At 37.6% G+C, this 25051-nt stretch overlaps 1 protein-coding gene across 1 annotated transcript in view; it reads right to left on the reverse strand.

Moving 5' to 3' along the window:
- The window catches only part of nkd2b (NKD inhibitor of WNT signaling pathway 2b), a 28648-nt gene extending 4705 nt beyond the window's left edge, over positions 1-23943 (reverse strand). The window contains exons 1-4 of the mRNA XM_083530122.1: positions 23728-23943; positions 23600-23626; positions 23429-23511; positions 350-410 (exon numbers count right to left, since the gene is read on the reverse strand). Coding sequence (XP_083386248.1) covers positions 350-410; positions 23429-23511; positions 23600-23626; positions 23728-23752 — 196 coding nt within the window. The 5' untranslated portion in view covers positions 23753-23943. The remainder of the gene's footprint in view (positions 1-349; positions 411-23428; positions 23512-23599; positions 23627-23727) is intronic.
- Between the last annotated feature and the right edge of the window lie 1108 nt (positions 23944-25051).

Raw genomic sequence — 25051 nt, forward strand, 5'->3', positions numbered from 1 at the left:
ACACACACACACACACACACACGTTATATGACATTAAATGCATGCTGTTAAACAATTACACAAATTAAACTCTTATAAACAAATCACTAATATGAGGTGATGGCGATTTTACAATGTGATATCAATATTAAACAAAATAATGTTACTAGACTCTTACGAGGGTATTGGATTTGAACAATTCATTTAGCTCCATTCCAAAAATCACATTCATTTCAGTAATTCATTAATAGTCCTAGTTCAAAATCACAATTTATCATTTAATCCTGTGTTTCTGTAATACAAGATTTTTCACATAACACAAATTCGAAATAGACATCAAGTGGGGTGAAGTGTGTTTGTGCATACACACCCTCTAAAGGACAGTGGTGGTCTCCAAAATGTCCATCCTTAAACTCACAGCTGTCCAAGTCCTACAAGGTGGGAGACAGAGAGACAAAGAGAGAGACATGCTAGTGAGACAGAGACAACGCAGTGAACATCTCTCTGCTTATCAGGTTCATTTGTGTGTTTGTGTGTTTGTGTTTGTGTGTGTGTGTGTGTGTGTGTGTGTGTTTACATCTTTGGAAATGACAGCAAAATATACCATAATACAATTACCTGAACACATTTCTACAACATTATTAGGATTTTTTCCTCCAAAATGTTCCATGTATTCAAAAGATTTAAAGTAAAATGCTAAGCGGGGTTAAAAATCACTTGTTTGATTTACACGTTGCAAGCCAGACTCTGTACTGAATTAATTGGCAGATTAGCAAAAAATTCTGATTTCCCACTCACCAAAGGCACCAACAAACTCTGCTACTTCCTTCCAAGCATTATTTTTTTTTACATAATGTCTCTATATATCTCTATAAAGCAGGTACTGATGTAGGTGAGGTGGGGAGCCCTGGGCTGCAGTCAGCTTTCCAATAAATACCAAAGGTGTTCAATAGGGTTGAGGTCTGAGCTCTTTAGTAGGCCATTCAAGATCTTCTGAGTTCAACCCATGTAAACCATATCTTTAAAGAGCTGGTTTTATGCACAGGGGGAATTGTCATGCTGGAACAGGTTTGGGTCTCCTAGCTCAGGTTAATGGAAAACTTGATGCCACCGCACCCAAAGACACCCTATACAATTTCATGCCTCCAATTTAGTGGTTGGGGAAAGAACCACATACGGCTTGAAAAGTCAGGTGTCCGAGTACTTTAGTCCATATAGTGTAGGTGCTAGGCGGTTAAAAATCGCGGAGGTTTTCCTCGCCGCTGTCTCTGTTGACATTCTCGTAACTGATCTAAACCTACATGAACTCTTTAAGGCTGCTTTGCGACAATTCCACAAGCGTTGTACAAACAAAACTCAAGCGAATTTTACGCCAATGCAAAAATCATGATAATGTTCACCCCACACATCACAATGTGAACAAGAACAATGTGACCTTAGTGACTTTGACCATGGCATGCCGACTGAACCTGCCGCCTGGTTGCCAGACTGGTTCGACCTGATAGAAAGACTTTGGTAACCACTCTTTACGACTGTGGTGAGCAGAAAGGCATTTCCGAGCAAAGGAAAACATCCAAATCATTGTGGAATTTGCACTATGAAGAGGCTACAGTGCTGCTGAGGCTGTTCTGAGAGAGGCCATACACATTAGTATAATGTTTATAATTGAGTGAAAGGTTGACATCATTTTAACAAATTATTGGAATGTAATTAATTTTATTAATTTAAGTCATTGGTGGGGAGACATTACTCAAACATAAGCGATCTGCTCTTTATAGTAATAAAGAAGTAATAAAAGTGGGAAATTCTTCTAAACGTTCAGAGCTCGACAGAGAAAGACTACAGAAAGCAAGAGAGTTTGTCTCTTATGTAGCTCATCAGGAAAAGCAGTGGCACAAAAACGCAAAACCACACTTACGAATCCCGACCTGTTGAGCACTACAATAAAAAAAATAAAACAGACTGCTGTAATACAAAGAAGACTGAGACTGAGACACGTTCAGTGAAACGTCTGTGAATCTTTATAAAAGACTAATCGAGTTTATAAAGAATGAAGTAAAATATTGGCCATGTTGAGGGAAAAATGTTCGATGTTCAGGCCGAGTCTGTAGAACAGCTCTGCAGGGGATCTGCCAGAGATCAGAGATCAAGGATCACAGGTCATGGATGGGGTACTGAGTGAAGAGGATGAGACATTTGGCGAATGAAAGAAAGACAACGGATCAAAAGTCGAAACAAAACATGACAAATAGGGATAAAGAGAAAGAAAAAATGAAACAAAAACGGGCAACATACGAGGGGCCTTGGTAAAGAGACCACCCACAGGGTTTATGTATTCTCTTTATTTATAGACGAGATTATGTTGAGTCTCTTCTCTCGCTGTGGAAGTAACATGATAAAGCATTGTTTAATCCGACTGGTGAAAAGGACAAGGGAGCGAAAGAAACTGCAAGACAGAAGCACCTTGCAATGTAAGTCAATATAATAAGTCAAGCTGAACAATAAAAGAAATGAGATAAATACTTAAAAAGACACTAAGGATATTGAAACGTTACAGCTTTTCCAAGTGTTTTAATCCTCTTGTCTTCCACTTGACAGCATTTATGATTTCATTTATAATCCTTTTTGTACATGGCGTCCACTAAAGTGGACAGATATTTGGACGCCGTTTTAAACCATTCAATTTGCAGTATCATGTCCCAACCACCATGTCCTGTCCTCTCACAGCATTGTCCACGAGTCCATTTAACTGTTCGTCTTTGTATCTCTTTGTTGTTTTCAAATTGGGGGATGGAAGAGGAGATGAACCAAGTACCTCAATAATAAGTGTTATAAAAAGTGTATAAGTGGTAAAAAAAAATCTTTTTCAGCTAATTAAGGTGTTAGAAATACATTTATCCAGATTTTTATTAGAATTTTTTCCGTAACAGAAAATACAATGTCCACTCCAGTGGAACTTATGTGCCAAAGGGTATAATTGTGCCTATTGGGCCTATATTTAGATTCTGCCTTATTTTATATGATTTAGTTAAAAGAAATTATTCATCTATTTATTTACACTTGCACAGTTTTAAATGGTCTTTAGATTGTATCATCTATTTTACATTTTATAATCTTTATTCATTAATTAGCTCATATAATCGTGTAGACATATACAAGGACAAGGAAATATGTGCATGATTACGTTTGGTGGTGTCCTGAGTGCTTCAAAATGTTTAATTCTCACTAAACAATTAATAACATGCTTTTAGTGTAAATTTTTTTAAAGATTTTTTTTTGTTGGTAGAAAAAATAGTACAAGTTTAAAGAAAAATACAAGCTTTCCTTTTTTTTTAATAATCACTTAAATGACAGAATATTATTTTTTAATATTTTTGCTATTGTTAATATTTAATATTATGTGTTATTTACAGTGTTGGATGAAGTACACAAACCATGTACTTGAGTAAAAGTAGAGATGCACTAGGTAAAATAGGACTCCAGTAAAAGTTTTAAACCTTCACTTGATTGAAAGTACAAAAAGATTTGCCTTTAAATGTGCGTAAATACCAAAATACTTAAAAAAGAATGTATATATATTGATAAAGCTGTAATGATCCACATGTTGGAAATGAATAAAACCATGCAAAACTATGAATTACAGCTTTGACGCTGGAGACTCCTACAGCAGGATGATTTTTGCTGACGTCTGTGTTATGTGAACGAGAGCACGAGCACGCTACTTTCTCTTGTCGATTTTGTACACGAGGAATGGTAGTTACTTTTCATTAACAAAACAGAACTCAAGAGGGTCTTGGTGAAGAAACTTTAAATCTCTTGCTGGAGCGTTCGAATGGCCGCCAGAATGATGAAAAGAAAACACAAAGAAAGCCTGTGATCCGATGACCTGTAACAGGAGAGGCGGTGAAGCGGTCTCAGTTACACAGGAAACTCGGCCCCTACTCAAAACCAGATGTGTTTGATTTGAAGACAAAGAGTGGGTGTGGTTTTATAAACTAAGGGGGGAAAGTAAAAAAAAAAAAGTTTACGATCTTGCACAAAATTACTGATCCACTGATACTGCATGAAGTTTCACCATTTTTAATTTTTTCATGTTAATTAATTGGATTAGAAATAAATAACTTCCTGTTTTCTCCATTTTAAAAATTACAGCACCAGATTAATATGTTGGTTGATTGATGATCACTTTATTCCTATTAAACCACAGCGATTTCTCAACAATTTTTTTATTTATTAAACTCCACTTTTACAAAAACATTATTAATGGATATTACAGTTACAAATCTCCTTTAGATCTGTATTATATCAGAGTTTGTCATTCTTCAGATCCCACTCTAAACTCTGATTACTGTTAACAAAAGGCCACTGTGCTGTTTGCATACAAGGCATTGTTTTTTTTCACCCTGAGGTGAAAAGTCAAAAGTGAGGCAGAACTTTGTTTTGGCAGCACATAAAGCACTCAGGAAACTCTTTGGTCACACTGAAACAACAGCTGCAAAGAGAGCGGGGGTCGCAGAGAAGACAGAGCTTTGGCCCTGCCTTTTGAAGTTCCACTAAGCCCTAAATCAGGGCGTCATCTGTTCACGGCTGGACACACGCGCACACATGCGCGCGCGCGCACGCCACTGCCAGCTTTGTTCATATATCAAATTGCCGCAGCGTACTCACTTGTGCCTGAACCTGAGTGCTTGTGTAATAATCCGGTGAGAAGGAGACAAGGCAAGCTGAGAGCTTTGTGTTTTCTTCATTTCAGCCGTACTTCCCGTCTGCATCATACTGATGGAGAAAGTGAGGGAGGGAGTGAGCGCGTGAGTGAGTGAGTGACTGCAACTTCAACTTCTGCTTGAATGAAAATCTCTCCCAGATGTTAGGGGCCCCTTTAAGAGCCCTTTTAGCCCCTTTTCCCTGCACACTCCAAAAATAAATGTACCATAGTGTTCTCCAAAAGCATGAGCAACTCTGCAAAACATTTTAAAGGACCACCTTTAAACCTGACTGCAGAAAAAAAACATACCAGCTCACTTATTTGTTAAGTTTGCAACAAATCTAAGTTTATTCCTCGATTTATATATATATATATATATATATATAAATTATATGATCTTCTTGCACTTGATTTAGACTCTAAATAATAACAATTACAGTTCTTTCTCAACGCAAATCATCTTTTCCAGCACAATAGAAGTATCAACAGCAACGAAAAAGAAGAACTTCGAAAGGTGTGTTCGTGTCTCAGAGCTCTGTGTGTTTATCAGAGACAGGCAACAATTCTACAACACCCCTAACCCAGTGGAGAGATTGTATGACGGTCAGAGAAGTATCTTTATATTTCATACATATGAAATACTTTACATTTTATTACAACAAACCTGTTGTAACCGAACCATTTTCCCTACACATAAGCCAGAAGTGAATTAGAGGTAAAAGTTTCTATTGTATTCAGCAGATATAATGCAATACTTCCCTATGCAACATACCTATACGAGTTGTAACAATGTGGTCTTCAGCAAACATGGAAAGTTAGAAATGAAAATTATAATAATTTTTTTAATGCTACCCCACAGCTTGAGGGTTTGATCCCGAGCTCGAATTACTTTGTGTGAAGTTTCGGTGCTCCCTTGATTCGTATGGAGTGCTTCGGTTTTCTATACCCACCTCCAGAACTTGTTATTAGAGCAAAATGCTCCTCTAAATTAACCATACATGTAAAAGCCATCCTAACAATGGACTATTTTTTCTGTTGCTTCCCGATCCTTGAAGGCAAACACAGAAAGAATGAAGAGGAGCTTCTTCCCGCAGGCCAAACACATTATATATATATATATATATATATATATATATATATATATATATATATATATATATATATATATATATATATATATATATATATTATGGGTGTGACAGTACACATATTTGTACTGAAATGTTTTGTTACAGGGCTTTCGGAATGCAGTTCTCTTTACGTGCGGAACGTAGTTAGAGTCTGAGTTTCCTAACAGATGTACAGTCAACCCCCGATAATCGTAGTTTGAAACCTAACTATAAATGAGAAACTACAGTTAGCGCAGTGTCACTGTGGCTACTCACTCTGTACCAGAAATTAGGTTTATTTTGCGCATGCATGAAAACAATAAAGAATCAATAGCGCTAGCGTTAACCGATAATCAGGAAGTAGCTAGCAGCTAACGCTAGCGCTAGGGATTCATAAGTCAAGGTTTTTCATTTCACGTTTTCACACAGTTTTAAGAAAAAAACTCAATTAAAAAACATACGTTTTATCCTGCTTATATATTTGATTTATTCTATTTTTATAAAATATTATAAAATATGATTTTATATATGATTTAACCAAGCAGGCATTTTGATAAAAATGTGAACTGTTCAAATTTTGATGATCACAAATATATATATATTTATATTTTAGTTGTACTTTATACTTTTTTGCAATTTTTATTTGAGAGTGAGTGAATTCCAGTCAGGGTATCTGAAAGGAGGTGCAAATCGAAAGAAGAGCTTTGAAAACATTCTAGCACCCTTAATATTCTGCTAGAATATTTAATGAGTGGTGGACAGTAACGAAGTAAATGTAATTTGTTTGACTGTGGACTTGGAGATTTGTTGGACTGTGGAGATGCATCCCAACTCCTGACCTCTTAACTCACACATACTGTTCCTCTGTCCATGTTCGAAAGCATCCCCTTCACCCCCATCCACACTCAGTCCCTGTCCTGTTTAAAACCATTGGTGGTCTAAATCTTGCAGTGTGTGAGAGCTGTGAAGTTCCTCACATGGGTCAGAGGTCTTAACCAGGTCAACAGATAAGCACTACACAGAGTCGCCTATGTAGGTTGGACGTGAAGGCGCGTGGGAAACGAGGCATTTAACAAAACTATGCCAAACATGTCCATATTGAATACACTGGGTATATTCTCGAGATTAACAAAGTGGAGTAAAACAAATTAAAAAAACTTAAAATATATTATATTCCATTACATGTTTTACTATAGTGCTTTTCACAGTGGACATTGTCTCAAAGCAGCTTTAAAGAATCTAAGAATTGTGAAACTAAAATTGGACTGTTGGAAGGAAAAAATCCCTTAGATATGAAGACAAAACCCTGAGAGAAACCAGACTCAAAAGGGGAACCCAGAATCATTTAAATGACATCAAAAGTGTGATTATAAATCATGAAAACATTACAAACACCAGAGAGTGAGAAATATCATGAGCACTGGAATGTACAATTATTAGTAATGTCCTTTCTACAGTCTTTTACAGTCAGTTGGAGTTGTGGAACCAGGAGCTCCTGAGCAATAAATTAGCTCAACATCTGAGATCATTATAGATTCGACATCAACTCCTCCATGACTTTAAGCCTTCAAATATTCAATGAAGGAGAAACAGCGACTATAGAATGTTTTTTGGAATATTGATTAAGAAGTTGTTTATCCTGAAAGTCCAATGTCCAAAATCTTCATGTAGTGGGATCCAACATTATATATACAGGGTTTCTGCAGGTTTCACCAAAAGACTTTTTAAGACCATAAGAATGGAATTTTAGACCTATATCACGACATGAACTACACAAACACACACACACGGACACATTATTAGCAACTGGCTTTATCCCAGCCCTTAATTAATTTTTTCAATCCAAGTATCGCTAAACTTGCACTTCGCGTTGGCTGAAAAATAAAATCCTTTTTTCGTATGTAAAAATTGAAGAGAGATTCACAGCAACAAAAAGCTGATTGGCTGTTGTACATTGGTCTCATTTGTAGTTGTAACACAGCGAATTATATTTGGACTAGTGAAAGAAAGCACTACACCACCACGTAAACAAAACAAATAAAGACATTCTAAGTAAACAGTCTAAACATTTTAAAGTACTGCGGGAGCATTTCAATGGGAACTAGAGGTAGGGTTACATGGACATCAGAAAATTAGGACCTGTTTAAAACAGGAAATGTTAGACTTTTTAAAGCCTACATTTTAAAAATTTTTATTATTTGTATATTTTGTATTAATTTTTTTATTTTAAAATGCCTTCAGACTTTTTTAAACCCAGCAATATATACTGTTTTGCACCAATTGATGCTTGGCCTTAGTAGTTTTCTCCACTAGTTTTCTCAGGCTACTGGTTTTCCCCAGGGTTTTTAGGGATGTAGTGATAATGCTTAAAGTTTTATTACAAAAAAAGTGATGTTACACTGTTGTGACTTATATGCGTTTGCACTTCTACTTTGCAAACATCTCAGCACTGACCCGAGAAACAGGTTTTGTACGTGTCGTGTGAAATTCTGTAGTGTAATTCATCCATGGCGAAGAGCCAAGATCAAAGATCCCCCCCTTCAGTCTGCCTGTGCCTGCCGAATACACACAGCGTGAGGGCGGTTAAATTTAGAGCTACAGCAGAGCACAGAGTGTGTGGACCGCAGAGTCAGTGATGCACGTCTGCTCACACCTGGCAAACGGAGTGAGAACAAGGAGTAAATATACAGTTAAACAATTACACTCGGATGCCACCCCCGCCGACAAGTCTAGATCATGTTTTTACTAATCTGTAGGACATAAATACCCTTGAAATATACTTCAAACAAAAATGAAGCGATTAAAGAAAAACTTTTTCAGACATCTGACCTTGCTGTGACCTTTATACTGTTTGAATCTTTTTAAAACAGTTGAAATCGTTTTTGCGTGTTACAATGATCATTTTATTTTAATCCTACAAACATTCAGTCACTCGTTTTCCTGATTTATGTTTCATTTTTCTGGAAAATATAAAATCCATGTTTAAGCGCAGTTCACTTCAAACATGAAGAAAATGGCACACCATCAAAACTAATATCAAATTTTACAATAATCACTTATCTTTAATGATGGTTTAGAGTCCGTTTAGAAACGACTAAAGCGCTGCACAGATCTTAGATCTCAAGAACTACAAAGGAGATGTCACTTGCCAAACAGTGCCTCATTTTCATATATTTTCTTTGTCGTTTTTTTTCATGCAAATTAAGGCAGGTGATAGGGACAATGAACTTTCAGGGAATGTCAATGCACCAGATTATGGTGTGGTATAAATTGTTCAGTGCTTAACAGCAGGGCTGTAGCGATACACTCCGTTCGAGATTCAATTCTGGCTTTAAAGGATAACATTTATTATTAAAAAGTGTCATGAATCAATTTATAACAGTGTGCCTTTTTGTATGCATAAAGCAATAAAAATAGTTTTGAACTGTTTATATATATATATATATATATATATATATATATATATATATATATATATATATATATATATATATATATATATATATATATAAACAAAATGTATTACAACATAACAATAGATTGAAAAAAAAGACATTTACAAATTCTTCAAAAATTGATTGAATAAATAAAGTTCAGGCTCTTCACAAAAGAAAACAAGCATGTGACCAGAGTGCTGTCTTTACATTTTTAGTCTTCAAGGTGGTATCAAACAGTTTAAAACTAGTTTTGTAACATTCCAATAGATGGCAGCACAAGGCTGCACGCACAGTCACAGGGAGCACCGACCTTCATAAATCAGTGTGCCAAGAGACATCGTTCGGGGTGCAATTGGTGCTATCCTGACCATGTGCGTTAAAAAAAATAAAGAAATAAAATACTTTCTTGTAAACAGAGCTAGTCTTGAAACTTTTTGATACCCACCTCATATGTTTTATGCAGATTGCAACCTCAGGTGTCATAACAGTGCAATTTTCATCACATGAAAAAGTAATGAAAAGCTGAATTCCATAATGTGAAAGGTGCATTTTCAGGATGCAAGCGATACCGAAGCATTGCAAATTCAAGCATGTAGCTTTGAAGTGCAGAAAGTCAGGGATGTGAACCTGACCATGAAGCATTTCTGGTTTAATGCGAGCTTAAGAGCCAGAGATAATGATTTCAGTGAAACGGGAGGAGACAATTGGGTCTCGCCCCGTGTGAGTATGTAGTGCGATGATAGGGGTAAAGACACAGAGATGTGCTGATACTGTGACATTCTTGAGGCTGATACCATCAGCCAGGCCTGTATCAACATGAATGATGGTAGGATGTAAATTGAAGAGACAGAGCAGTGCAGAAACGTCTGCCGGTGTGTCTCATGGTCAGAGATGTAGAACAAATGTACACAACAACAATGCAATGTTGTAGAAGCACAAGTCTGTTCACTATTACTAAACAAAAATGGAAATGGACTGAATTTCTGCAGATAAAATAATGCCTATGAAAGACGTATGACTGCAATCAATAATTTCAGTTCATAAGTCAAGGCAGCATATGTATTTAACTAATAACATTGAGATTCTGAGATAATGATCTACACTACACAAAATTTTTTTCCATACATTCTTACATTATTTCTGAAAAGCCATCAAGCGTTTTCAGCCATATCATTTCAAGTACATCCTAAAGATGTCTTAAGAAAACTTGTTGGACGAGTGTACACTTTTTTACTCTTTCGTTTCAGAGCGCAGCCTCTGAAAAGTCGTCTTGATTACAAATCACAAGTTTCACACACACAAAATCCAGGCAGATACTTGACATCCCCCCAGTCTCTCCTGTCGTTTTCCACCAAAAAAAAAAAAAAGAAAAGAAAACCCAGATCACCATGTTCTTAAGCATGTCAGGGTGTGTTAAATATCTGCCCAGATCGTACACAGACTCTGTCTGTTAAGCAAAAATGGCTGTTTATTTGAAGTAAGTCAGAGTGTGGAGGAAAAAGTCAGGCGCCCGTCTGCGTTTGAAGTCGGGAAGGACACGGGTGAAAGAAACAGAGTTGCCATAGGTGACAACGAGGTGACATAGAACAGTGTTTTATTTCAGCTGCCTTTTTCGCCAGCCTTTCCCTTCGTACGGCCTCTTTCCTCTTCAAAGCAGGATTGGGTGTCAGAGCCATACGTTCGGGAAGAGACGCTACGTACACACTGAACAGGGATTTCAGCGACCACAAAAATGGCCAGTACGGGTGTAACGCAATGCCTCTATGCTTCATGCTTTTCATATTTGTATCTGTATGTGTGGACATGGACTAAACCAAAAAGTGCTACTTTTCATGATAAATAGAATCCACCATTAATTGTGACAAACATATTTTACACTAAGATTAATTCATAGACAAGAGTGTTAGTAAAGTCAGGTGATGTAGGAGTGGCATGCAGTCAGTGTTCCAATTCATCACCAAGGTGTCCAATAGGGTTGAGGTCAGAGCTGTATAGCAGGAGATCTTCCACTCCAAACCATATGTTCATGGAGCTGGCTTTGTGCACAGGCGCAATGTCGTGCTGGAACAGGTTTGAGTCTCCTAAATCGACTAAAGGGGAAATCTAATGCTCTCGCATCCAAAGACGTCCTATACAATTGTGCGGATCTAATTTTGTAGTAACTGTTTGGGGAAGAACCACATATGGCTGGAACAAAAACAGGTCTTTTGTTTATATAGTGTATATGCTGCACTAGAGTGAAAATTCCCCAACCAAATACACTCCTACATATGCCATTTCCCACGATAGACTCTCAAAGAGACCTGTGCTTCAAAACCATCCAATTAAAGCAAATACAAAACAGAATCTCTAATAAATACGCAAAGTCTAATCAGTGTAACACTGCTGTAAACATTTTAACCATACAGGTACATCATCACACCTTTGTTCACCATAAAGCCTGGACACAGAATATCAGGAGGTGTGTTGTACTGGCAAAAGCGTGTTGGAATAATTTTTTTTAACGCAGCCATTTCCAATCTGTAAGGAATGTTGGAGGAAAACCAGTCTCTCCTTTTCCTCAGCGCTTTGAAGCAGCATGTGTTTCGACAGCTAACCACTCTCAGATGTGTGTGAGAAGCTTTACGAGCAGAATAATGGATATACCTACACATGTGGTGTGTGTTTGTGTGTGCATATGTGTGTGTGGGTATACGTGCTGGAGGCCCGAGACAGGGAGGCTCTTCTCGGAGCAGCGGTTTGGAAAACTTGTACTTTGGGTTTTTCTTGTGCTGTGACGCTGGCAAAATAAACAGCGGTCCGAGAAAGGAAGTTTAAACCAAAACTATTAGACCTCGAAAACATTGCCTGCAACACTGGAGAGAAAAATGATTCAAAAGTAGTCAATAAGGATCGCTGAAAAAGGCGAAATCAGGTGTGTGCTGATATGTAATTTTATTTTCCCATTGAGGTAATTGTGTTGATGAGACCATCATAATGCAGCTTTCTCGTCGGCTTGATGGTTTACAAGCCCAGATTCTGTGGGCCTGGCCATAAAACCATCACTGTTTTATCCTTTAGCATAAAATATTAGCTTTTATATGTAACGCATGTAAGGAATACACGCATGGGCGTGTACTGTCATTTGCTGCATGTACTCTTAAACCAAAGCTCTTTGCCAATGCTAACAATTTTTATTAATTAAACACATAGTTGTAATTCAAGACCTTGAACAAATGATCCCTTTTGCAGCTTGACAGTTTGCAGAGAAAGTGTTCATTCCCATCTTGAAGACTAAGGTTGCAGATATGTCTATACCTATATAGTTATCTAAATTTCAGGCCTATTCTGTAGAAAATCCTTTGGGAGCTGTTACCATGGATAGATCTTCTGAACAAAATAAAGGTATCCACCACTGAACATAAGAAATATATCAAAAAATGATTTGCCCTGTCTAAAATACTACACAACAATTTTAAAGTGGTTTTATACGAGGTGGTACCAAAATGTTTCGAGACTAGTTTTGCAGCATGCTAAAAATATGGCAGCACAAGGCTGCACAGTCACAGGGAGCACCGACCTTCATAATGAGTGTGCCAAAAGACATCGTCTTGTGTACACTGAGAGCTGTGCAACTGTTGCTCTTCTGACCACGTGCGTTACCACGTCTGCTATTTCGCCCACGTGTGCATTTTTGACCATTTTTTGACCATTTGATACAGCTCAAATGTTGCCGTTTCGACACCATTGCGGAGATCCTGTGCTTGACATGCTTCCAGGACACATTAGAGAACTCAAGGAGTGCTGTATTGCTGTGCAAGGGGACTATTTTGAAGGTGATAGTGTATAAAATTCAACAAATTAAGCAATTTCTTGTAAACAAAGCGAAACTTTTTGATACTACCTGGTGTCTTGGTGGGTTTGGTGGGGCATGGTTAAAACATACTTCTATCTTTATATTTTCATTTACTTGAACACAAAAAAGTATCCTTGCATCAAAAACGCCAACCTGTCTAATCCTGTCCCCATTTTTGTTCCAGGGTTTGTTTTAACAGGAAGTCAGGGTTTAGGGTGTCTGCACTCTGGAGGGCACGCGGCTCCTCTGGAAAGTCGACAGAGTATAGAGTTTCGTCAGGGAAAAACTTTGCGCCTTTTGGCGTTTGCACAGGCACACAAAACTTGTGAATGCACCTTGAATGTGCATTATTCCCTAAGCAAACAACTAACAATGAGTATGAGATCTCATCCGGTAAAAGGTAAAAGAGTTAAAAAAAAACATAAATCCAGGGTGACTTTAGACCCCCTAGACATTCAAACAGGATTTTAAGGGGCTGAGCTTTGTATCTGAGCCGTATTTACCCAGCACCTGAGCAAAGAAAGGGATGTGTGTTTTTCCAGGATCAAAAAGATCTCAAGACGCTATTTTCAGGCTTTAACCTCAGACTGCTCCCCCAAGCCCGAGTAACCAGAGCTCTGGTGTGGAAGTCTGTGTGAACAAAATCAACACAAATCCTTGAGCCAAACCTAAATCACGCTAAAATCGAACGGATTTAACATCACGGCAAGAGTCCTACCTACGACCTTTTGTCTATGTTGGTTTGACTGATTATTAGAATCTGTTTGAGTCGTTTATTCATATTAACTGATAATATCCTTAACAATAAACATTAACAAAAAATATATATTTTTCTTGATATCATAACACTTGGAGATGTTTAATTACCAATTATGGAAGGAGTCTCCAGTGACAGTGCTTTGCAGTGCTTTGCAGTGACAGTGCTTTGCAGTGGCCAAGAAAAGTCTTCAAAACCGAGAGAGAATTAATACATGCTATAGCTTAATTGATATTTTGTTCTGAGGACATTTGACAATATTAAATGTAACTAGTAATAGATAATAAGTAAAATGTATAATTCATTCATGTAATTGTAATTGAAAAACACTAGAATACATTGGGTCTGCCAGCATCACACCATCCTGTCAAAGATTAGTTTCCAATAACTTATTCCATGTTTTATTCCTGACATATTTCCTATACATTATAATATAAAAACAAAAGTATTGGGACACCACACCATATGTGGTCTTTCCCAAACTTTTGCCACAAATTGGCCACACACATTCAATTTCCCCTTCACTTGTACTATCAGACCCAAGCCTTTACCAGCATTACAATGAGCCTGTGCACAAAGCCAGGTCCATGGTTATATGCTTTGATGGTTTTCAGTAAAAGATCTCCTGCTATAAAGCTCTAACCTCAAACCTATTGAACACCTTTGGGATAAATTGGATCACTGACTGCACCCCAGGCCTCCTCACCTCACCTACGACTTTACTAACATCCTTGTATCTGAATGAGCACAAATCTCCACAAGCACACTCTAAAATCTAGTGGAACATCTTCCCAGAAGAGTCGAGGTCAGCAAATGGAAGCACATACGAATTTTATGGCGAGGTGTCCACAAACCTTTGTCCATATAGTGTGCATTACTGATCTATGACATCTGAATAGCTTGTGACATAACAAATGTATCAGTCTCACTGCCGTCAATAAGCCACAGAAAAGTGCAACAATGGCAAATGCAACCAGTCTTGATTGCAGGAAAGTGAAGTCCATTTGGAAAAGAGTGTAAAGAGGGAGGGGAGGGGGTTGAAATAGAATCGTACCTTACGCACTTGAATGTAATAAGCCTGGAGTCTGTGTGTGTTTCACTTGGCCCGACAGCTCAAACGCAGGATCAGCTCCAGCAGACTCAGGGAGTTTAATTAGTTTCAACCCAGGTATTTTTTAGGCTCACAAAATCTATGTTAACTCTCCAGATACTTGCTAGCACAAATGATTTATGGGCATTGGGGATGGGCTGTGATTAGATTAACATGACATTGTTAATTGCGTTTTGTTAGCTTTTATTTACTGCTAGGCAACACTGTTCAGACACATTTACAATTTCTAAATCAAACCATGGGATCCCACAATCCTGGCTTTACTGCAATAAAGTCGCTCTGTATTAAGGTGAACATTTCTACCAAAACGTTTTCCTTATACTCAATCATCAAGGTATGCATGTGTGTGTGTGTGTGTGTGTGTGTGTGTGTGTGTGTGTGCACACGTGTGTGTGTAATGATGACGGCACTCCTCCCAAAGGGGAAAATAAAAGCTAAGACGGGAACTTGAAGCAATGTAAGCAAGCACCTTCAAAGCTTTCTGGGCTGAATAAATATTCTGGGAATTAAATATTCAAAGAATAAACATTCACCCGCTCGCATGCTAAAGAGCCAGAGCACGTTAGTCATTAGCACACGTCCATAAACACACTTTTCATTCTTGTTCTTTTTCTTCACTACACACATACAAATCCTTTCGCTAACCAATACACACACACACACACTTGTCTTTCAAATGCTGACTTTAAAAGCTCAGGACAGAGCTGCTGTTTGCTTTTGATGGACAGCCACATCTCAAGCACAAAGATGTTTAAAAGGTAGGGCTGTTCATTCATTTATATTTCGTTATCTCGTGCTTTGAGCAGATCTCTGATCTGGGAGAACGCATTTGAAAAAAAACTTCAAAATGTAAAGATTAAGTACATCATTTTTCATATCAAATATATACAAAAAAACATAATAGGTGCCGTATCAGAAAAGTGTGCTGTGACAATTTATCACAACATCGATATACAGTAATGTTGGCAAAACACCTAGCCGTGCTTAACTTTATTAGCTTGCATTAATATCAGTTAAACTCATGATTCAATGTTCACTCAGTCATCATTAGGAAAATGATTTACATATTAACTCATAAACATTTACTTCATTATGAGAGTGTGGCATGAAAAGACAGATCCAGAGGAGATAACAGGTATGTACACAAACATTCATTTTCTCCCGCTTATCCGTAATTCGGGTCGTGGGGGCAGCAGTCTAAGCAGGCCCCCGCCTTCGACTGCTGCCCAATCCTCACAGCACCGTCCTTTACGGTCCCTCCTGCAGGTGGTGAGCCCACGGGAAGGCGGCCCCACGTCACGGACCTTGATATTTCCCTCGTAAGGGACCCCCGGAGCAAGGGCCCAAGAGTGGCAGCTTGGCGATACCGGGGCTTGAACCCCAGACCTTCTGATCGGCAACCCAGCGCCTTAACCGCTGGAGCCACCACTCCCCCAAACAAATGTACACAAACAATTCCCCCAATATTAATTCCATTAGAGCAAAAATAAAAACAGTGTTAACATCCATGCAAAGTTTCACTTGGCTTCTATCAGCAATACAGAGTCTATAGAAATGAACAATGTTCTATTCAGGATGATTTCTTTTTAAATAAATGTTTTATGTTTTTAAATGATTTAAAGACTGTCATCCATGTGCTTATTAAAATGTGATCCATACTAAACTACACTCATGTCTACACTCATGCTTGATTTTCTTTCATTCAACGCGCTTTTTTTCATTCTTTCAGCTCACGGTGTGAACTTTGAGTGGGGACGACGAACAGTAGCAAACGAAGGGATTTAGATTCACAAAACAGAAAGAGTAGGTGTGTGCATCTCTTCTTTCAAACCTTATTCAGGCTGGATTAGTTTCACGTGTGGAGGTGGGGTAAAAGAAATGACTACAAGTGTACCTTTCTGGGATTATTTTTTTTTTTTAATCAGTCAAGACTACACAGAAGCCATTTTACCCTGCATTTCATCCTGCACTTAAAAAATAATGAACACCTGTCATATTCCTAAAAATTCAGTTGTGGAAATCTCTTTTCTATCTTTCACTGAAACCAAACTAAATGCAATAAATGATTGAGATTAAAATAAAGATATTTCTGTAATTACTATATTAAATCTGTGTGATTGATTGACAAATTGATTGATTGATTTATTGATTAATTTATTGGTTGCTTGGTTGATTGATTGATTGATTGATTGGTTGATTGATTGATCAATCTTTAGGTGGATCCACAGCCTGTCTGAGGAACATAAACGGGACACGCATTTAAACCTTGAGGAATTTAAAAGTATCCAGTCCACCCTTCTGGCATGTTTAAAAAATTGGAGGTACCCAAATAAACCAGAGGAAACCCACACAGACATGGGAAAAACATGTGAATCTCCACACATACAGTAACCCAAACTCTGGCTCAAACTCAAAGCTCTAGAGCTATGAAAGTGTAACATAAGTTGCTGCTTCACCACGCAGTATATTCATGCAATGTGTTTGGCATATTTATAGCAACTAAAAAAACTAAATAATATGACTTGGAGCTGTTTTGCCGTGATATGATGTGGTGAAATATGATTGTGCATACAGGTCTAAAAAAAAAAAATCTTACAAAAAAAAAAGGCACAACTCTAAAATTTCAAAAAATAATATTGAAATCCTTCCAGCGTGTTTCATCTGGGAGAAAAAAAAATATCCTAGAAAAAGCTGGAAAGATCCAAGTGTGGCATTTAGAGTTGCCCAATGTCAAACATGTAGCATAGCCTTTCCACAGAATCCCATCGCTCTTTAAATGGAGCGACTACACGCCCTTCAAAGGCCCTCAGTAAAACAAGCCCACCCTACAAACTTCTTCTCCCCTCGGGTACTTCTGCTGTCCAAACCAGAGCTGGCTGTGAGCAGAGAGGCCGCAATGAAAGGCCCCGCTGTTCTGGACTCCAGCCACATGCTTTTCATTCAGACATGAAGGCTGGCAGCTCGCCTTCTTCTAAAGCCACATCCAGAAAAAAAAACAGGGAGAAAAAAAAGGGAGGGAGTGTAAAAAAAAAATTCTCAAACTTGCCAGACTACTGAATATGGCCGTACGTTTAGGTCGAAAGCAGTGCGTGCTCACTTGGCCGAGAAAAGTGTCACTTATGTTTTCTCATAAGAGACGAGAGAAGGAAGGAAGGAAGCATGGAACACGACGAATTGTCATGGACTGATAATCAATTTTTACGATATACTGGTACAAGGAAAGATGTGGAGGACGGCGAAATATAACAAATATATCAGATCATAACAATTTGAGGCGTTTCTGCAATGATACGGTCGATGAATCATGGTGTAGAGCTTTGCTCACAAACTGTAGGTGTTACTTAAGAAAAACTGTTTTGAATAATAAACTATAGTAAAGTACAATATATGTTTGTTTTAAATTGTTAAAAATATCAAAATATAGAAACTATAAAAAGTCTATTCTAGTTGTATAAGATAGAAGAGCCTTTGTGTGTGTGTGTGTGTGTGTGTGTGTGTGTGTATGTGTGTGTGTGTGTGTGTGTGTGTGTGTGTGTGTGTGTGTGTGTGTGTGTGTGTGTCAAGCTGTCACTAAAAAGAAGCCTAACACAGAGCACTAATGTTAATCAATCCCTCTCTCCCCCTCCTTCTCCCTCTCCCTCTCCCCCCCCCCCCCTCTCTCTCTCTCTCTCTTTCTGTTGTTACCACACGCCAGGTGTTTATATAAGTCAGACGCAAACACCTGTGATGATCTGTCAAAAATCACTCCTTCGCTCTAAAATGAAGTCAAGGCATTTGCTGATTCACTCTCTTCCTCCCTGCCCTTCTTTAAAAAAAAAGAAAAAAAGGAAGAAAAACAAGGCGTGTTTTTGCAGTGTGCATCTTTGATCAGTCAGCAGTTGCCCTGCCTGTAAATACCCGTCCGAATGTGGCCTTATGTATCACCCCCTGCTGATCGAAATGGGAGGGAGGAAGACCTGTAAAATAACCACAAACTTCACTGAGCACCTCTTTAAGCAAACCTAATTACACCACTATTATTTATGAGTGAACAAACTTGTTCGCTGTAAATACCGACCATGAGCCTCATTTCATCCTCGAAAACCTCAGGATGTGTGGCTGTCTGTCTTCTCCTCCCTAAAAATGCTGCTTTATGTGTGTGATTGTGTGTGTGTGTGTGTGTGTGTGTGTGTTTGTCATTTGATCATGCAAACTATGCACTTTGTGGAAAATCACATACAAATTGTGAAACAAATGAATGACCCCTTCGTGAGGCGTTTGGTATCAGTGTTACAATAACGATAAGAAGCTCAGTCCTGAAATTTCATCAGTGGTGGACAAACCATGTACTTCAGATACTTAGATACACTCAGTAAAATATGACTCCAGAAAAAGTAAAAGTGCTTCCTTTAAACTTTCGCTTGATTCAAAGTACAAAAGTATTCAAATGTATTTAAGTATCCAAATTACGGATGATTTATTATAATGTTATAATGATTCTTGCTTAATCAACTCAAAAAGACTCAGGTTACTCGTAGCACAACGATGAAATTAATGAGTCAAACACTAATTATTGATATCTATTAAAATTATGATGAGACAAAAACCTTCTTTTCAACTACTGCAAAAAAAAAAAAAAAAAAACCATGCAAATAAGGCCAGGAGTGTTGTGGTGAGTTAGAGTCAGGAGTTTCCTCCATTATTTATTGCTCTTAAAATGTTGCTTGTTGTTGATCTGTATGTTGGTGATAAGTAGATACCAAGCAGCGATCAAAATAAGTTTCAAAACAGAGCGCGTCCGCACATAAACAAATAGGAACGACTGATTTCGCAAAATGTAGATATTTGAAATGAAGTGAAGTTTAAGTAAAAGTCACTCCAAATGGAAATACTTCAATGAAGTAGAGAGACGTGAAAAAGCTACTTAAGTACAGCAAAAAAATTACATTTACTTCGTTACTGCTTACCACTGAATTTCATCTGAACTGCTCTTGTTTGTTTTTTTATTTGAATTATTTGGTTACACATCTGTATGTACATATCACATTCTGTCTTCAAATGATCTGTCTGTCTGCACAAGTTATTTTCTGCATTTCTCTTTTTCTGAATAAATATTTCTTCCACATTCACTCTCTCCATCCATCTCTTTCGTTTACACTTTGTCTTCCCTACCTCTGCTCACTCGTCTCTCTATATCTCATCGCCTGTCTATTTCTGTCCCTCTTTGCCTCGTTTTGTCTCAAACTCTCTCAATCAGTTTCTCTCTGTCTCTTCATTTCCATCTTCTGCTGTCTCTCTCAATCGATCTCTACTTTTTTTTTATGCTCTTTCTTCACACACTCTCTCTTGTACCAGTTGATCTTTCTGTCCACCTCTCTGTATCTCTTTCCTTCTCTGTATATCTCTCAGTTTTCCCTGTATCCCTTTCCTCTTCTTTCTGTCTTTCTTCTCCCTCTCTCTCTCTTCTCTCTCTCTCTCTCTCTCTCTCTCTCTCTCTCTCTCTCTCTCTCTCTCTCCACCCCCACATCCCCCAGATTTTTAGAGCAGGATCTCACGGCGGCTGTTGGAGCCATTCAGTGACGAGCAGCTTTGAAGTCGCAGCCAGATGACAGAGGAATGTTATCCCCCCTTCATTCCACCTTCACAATAAACCAGAGGGGGGCATGGGGGGCAACAAACAGTTGATTCTGGCAGCTTTTTTGCTTTTAAGGAAAATTAATTTTGTTATAATGGTTAAGAGATTTGTTGTCTACTTACCTACAGGGGAAAACTGACAGAAAAGCAAGATGAAATGAAGTGTTGGACCACCACATGTCACCAGAACCGTTATGTAGTGCTACGCATCGTTTCTAAGTAATAGTACCAGACAAAAAACTGCTATTTTAATGAACACTTTAAAAACGAGATGCTGGATACACATTATATGGACAAAGGTTTGCGGACACCTGACCATGAGATATTTATCTGTTGTTTGAACATCCCATTCCACATTTAGCCTCCGTTTCCTGTTACAATAACCTTTTTACTTTTCTGGGAGGATGTTTCACTAGATTTTGGGGGGGTGTTAGTAAAGTCAGGTACTGATGTAGATAGTTGAGGAGGCCTGAGGTGCACTCAGTGTTCCAATTCATCCCAAAGGTGTATAGTAGGGTTGAGGTCAGAGCTCCACTGCAGACCACTCAAGATCTTACACACACTTCCAACCCATATAAAGTATACCATCATTGAGCTTGAGCTTTGTGCACAGGGACATTGTCAAGCTGGAAAAGGTTTGGGTCTCGTAGTTGAAGTGTAGGAGACAATTCATGCTACAGCCTCCAAAGATATCATACACAATTGTGTGGTAACAGTTCGCTGAAAAAACAAAAACGTCGGGTGTCCCAATACTTCACAATCCTTCATATGGCTATAATTAATGTACGTCCTTTGTATTTGGTTTGCAGCTTATGCATAACCAAATAAGGTTCATCTTTCACTGAGAAACGTCCAAACACCTTGTGAATGAAGCTCCCTGTTATGAACGCACACAGAGTCAAAAACTGTAAATCAAAGCCAAAACACACCCACGGAGAATTTTCCTAAGAAGTCGAGTTAACATCACACTAATGTGCTGCGGTTGTGCATAATGAGTGTGATTTCATCTGTAACTGCCCACCTCTGAACCTCCCTCATGCCCTTTAAAATAACACTCGGAGGAGTGATGCAATGCTGTCAAACTCCACAATCCTGGACTACACAAAGGGGACAAGCAGTGATGCAATCCTGCCTGCGGCTGCCCCACACATACGCACTCTCATACATACTCGCAAGCCAAGTTTCAGGCTGTCAAAACCTATAGAGTAAAATATTGTGTATAAAGAAACGTACTTCTGCTGCCAAGTGTGACAGAGAACAAAACCTTCACAAGAAAGACAGCTTGACATTCCTTCGAACTGCTTTGTGAACACACATCTTGTTGATCGGAAGAAATCAGTGGTGATCTGATGTGTAAATGTGAAAATCGACCATCACTTTTCTTTCCTAAAAGTTTTTTTTCTGCTGAGATTAGTTCAATTCAAAACCAAAGTACAATCATGTTTCAGTAGTGCCTGAAACACCACCAATTAAACATTTTAAATGCTGAAAATCGCTGTGGCATTAAAAGGAATTATACCCTTTAATACATTTTACAAGATAATAATTAATAAAAACTTTTGAGTGGTAAAAACAGATGTGACTGTAATTATTCTACTATTAACAATATAGAGTAGAGTCGCTAAAATACGCTAAAATACGCTAGTTCCGATATGAGTGGAAATTCTGCAGAAAACAGAAAAATATCAACATGAACATAAATATCTTAATACAAGCTCACATATATCTAATGGGTGAAGAAATATCTCAGTATACAAAGAAATACTCTGTGGGAACTGAAATATACTAATATGAACTCAATATGTACAGAAACATACAAAAAAATATCATCTGGACCAATATTATTAAAGGTGCTTTAGGGCTTGAAAAAAAGATGCCAACACAAACTGTATAAAAAATATTCCAGCGTGAATCTTTCAATGTGAGCTAAACTCTCGATTTAAGATGAATTCCACTAAAGTGAATAGAAATATGAGTGTAAACAGAACTATGGAAACATATCCCAATTTCAGAAGCATATCCAAGCATAATTTAAAAAAAAATGAGAAAAATCCCAATTTCAGCAGACATATCTAAGTATACACATAAAAGACAGAAACATCCTAATCACAGCAGAAATATCCAATCCCAATGTAAACCCAATTATCCCAATAATGCTACGGGATTTAACAGAAACATACCAACATAAACCAAAGTATTCCAATTTACGCAAAAACATCTCATTGTGAACAAAGACATTAATGTAAGCCCAATTTTCGCAATATTCATAGATATTTTACAACATTTGCCTGAAACACACCAACACAAACTGTATTCTAGTGTGAACAAAAAAAAAATCAAAATGAGCTAAAATTGTATTTAAATAAAATGTCCTCAATCTAAGTGTAAACAGAATCGATCCAAATATCTGAATTCCAGCAAACATATCCATTTATAAACATAAAACCCAGATCCCAATTCCAGCAGTGTAAACAGAATAGAAATCTTGAAATGAGCCAAAAATATCATCTAAATCAAAGTCCACAATCCAAATGTCAACAGACGAACATAAACATCACAATTTCAACAAACATCCAAGTAAAAACAAAAAATAATACAAACAGAAACATCCCGATTTCAGCAAACATATCCAAGTATAAACAGAAAAAATCCCAATAGCAGCAGATATATCTATGTGAACACAAAAAAAATCCCAATTTAAGACCAATTAACAGTCTTCAGAGATGCTACCACATTTGTCTGAAACATACCAACACAAAACCAAGTATTCCAGTGTGAACAAAAATAACATGGTTTTAATTAAATGTCCTCAATGCAAGTGTGAACAGATAATCCAAATCATCCCAGTTTTAATATGAATGACTGAAACATTCCCACTTTACCTGAATGTGCCTTGATTTTTGCTCGGATCTCTCGGTTTCTCCTCCTCTTTTGGAAAGAAACCCACTGACTACAGAACTGTCCCCTGAAAAATTCGAATTAAATCCATAAAATTACACTCAGTTTTATTTACTAACTTGTGGAAATTGTCCAGTTACATTGAGGAGACTCACCTTCAGGGTTTTCTCTCCTTTTGCAGGCTGTGGGAGAGGATGGGAGAAGATGTAAGAGTTATTTGGGTGTTATTTATTAACAATTCAATCAGAAAATAAATAAATACATTGAGGCTGAATGTACTCACCGTACTTGGAATGAAGTTTACCCATTTTTTTAATAAAAAAACACTTTTTGGCTCCAATAGTTCACATGGTGTTCCAAGAACCAAAAATAATATGTATTAAAAACTATCCATGGACAAAAAGTCTTGTTGATATTTTACTTTTAAGAAATTATACAATAAAGTTGTAGATGTACACACGCATATACGCTCCAATCCGCTCCACTGCGCCTCCGTCGCTCCAAATGCCAGATAAGACTGAGACTGAACAGTTAAAATGCTGCACGTTAATTAAGAGAAAAAAAACAATACAAATTGCACTAGATAGGGCGCAGGTCCCTTTATCGCAATGTTTAAAAGTAGTGCGCACTTATAAGCTCTAACAAGTTATTTGCACTCCGCCCCCTGATCCGCGCGCCCTTACACCCCTCCCACAACTGTTCCAAACAGACAAACGGACTCCTATTGGTTGAAGAAGGGGCTCGCGCGACGCTCTCAGAAACCCCGCTCGTGCACTCTCACGCGCTTTATATCTGATTACTGATCTGATTCTAAAACAAAAATGGCGTTTTAAAGTTTTTTGGGGGGTCTCTTATAATGCAATAACCGATTCCTCTCTGAAATGTGAAATAAAAACTACTATAATAATAGTTTTAATGTATATATTTTATTTTAATAGCAAGTGTTTTGTTTTTAAGTGACAAAAAAAGAAAACAATGATTATCTGAAAGAAATACTTGGATGTAGTTATTTCCCTCATTCACTTGCTAACAGGGCTGCAAAAAAATATTTTCTTTAATTTCTTTATTACTTCTTACCAAACAGAAATACACGTTTTTCGTGTTAATGTCTACCACAGTCTGACGAACATTTATTTCATTTAATATGGAATATAATAAAAGATCACATTTTGGTCTATTCTAAGACCCATATTAAATTAAAGGCCTAATATATGGTCATGATTACAGAATAATAATTTATATGAGCAACCATAATAAGTTAACGTATAGTTAAAATAACGTACGGTGCCAGTCAAATGTTTGGAAACCCAAATAAATTTACCAAAAAAACAAACTTTATTTTCATTGAAAAATCCTCCCTCAGCATTAAGAACAGCTTTACACACTTTTAACATCCAGACAGTTTGTTTTACCAAACATTCAGCTGGAATACTTTGCCATGCCTCTTGTTAAACTTGCCAAAAGTGTTCTTCACTAATTGAGGATTTCTTTCTGACTTTGTGTTTTAGTTCAACATCAGCAGTTCTAAAGGATTCAGATGCCATGGACAGGCCTTTCACTTCATATGACTGTTTTGCTTTCTAAATAACTTTTACAGAGCTTGGACG

The sequence above is a fragment of the Silurus aristotelis genome (genome assembly GCF_946808225.1).
Source record: "Silurus aristotelis genome assembly, chromosome: 25".
In the NCBI taxonomy this organism is placed as follows: domain Eukaryota; kingdom Metazoa; phylum Chordata; class Actinopteri; order Siluriformes; family Siluridae; genus Silurus; species Silurus aristotelis.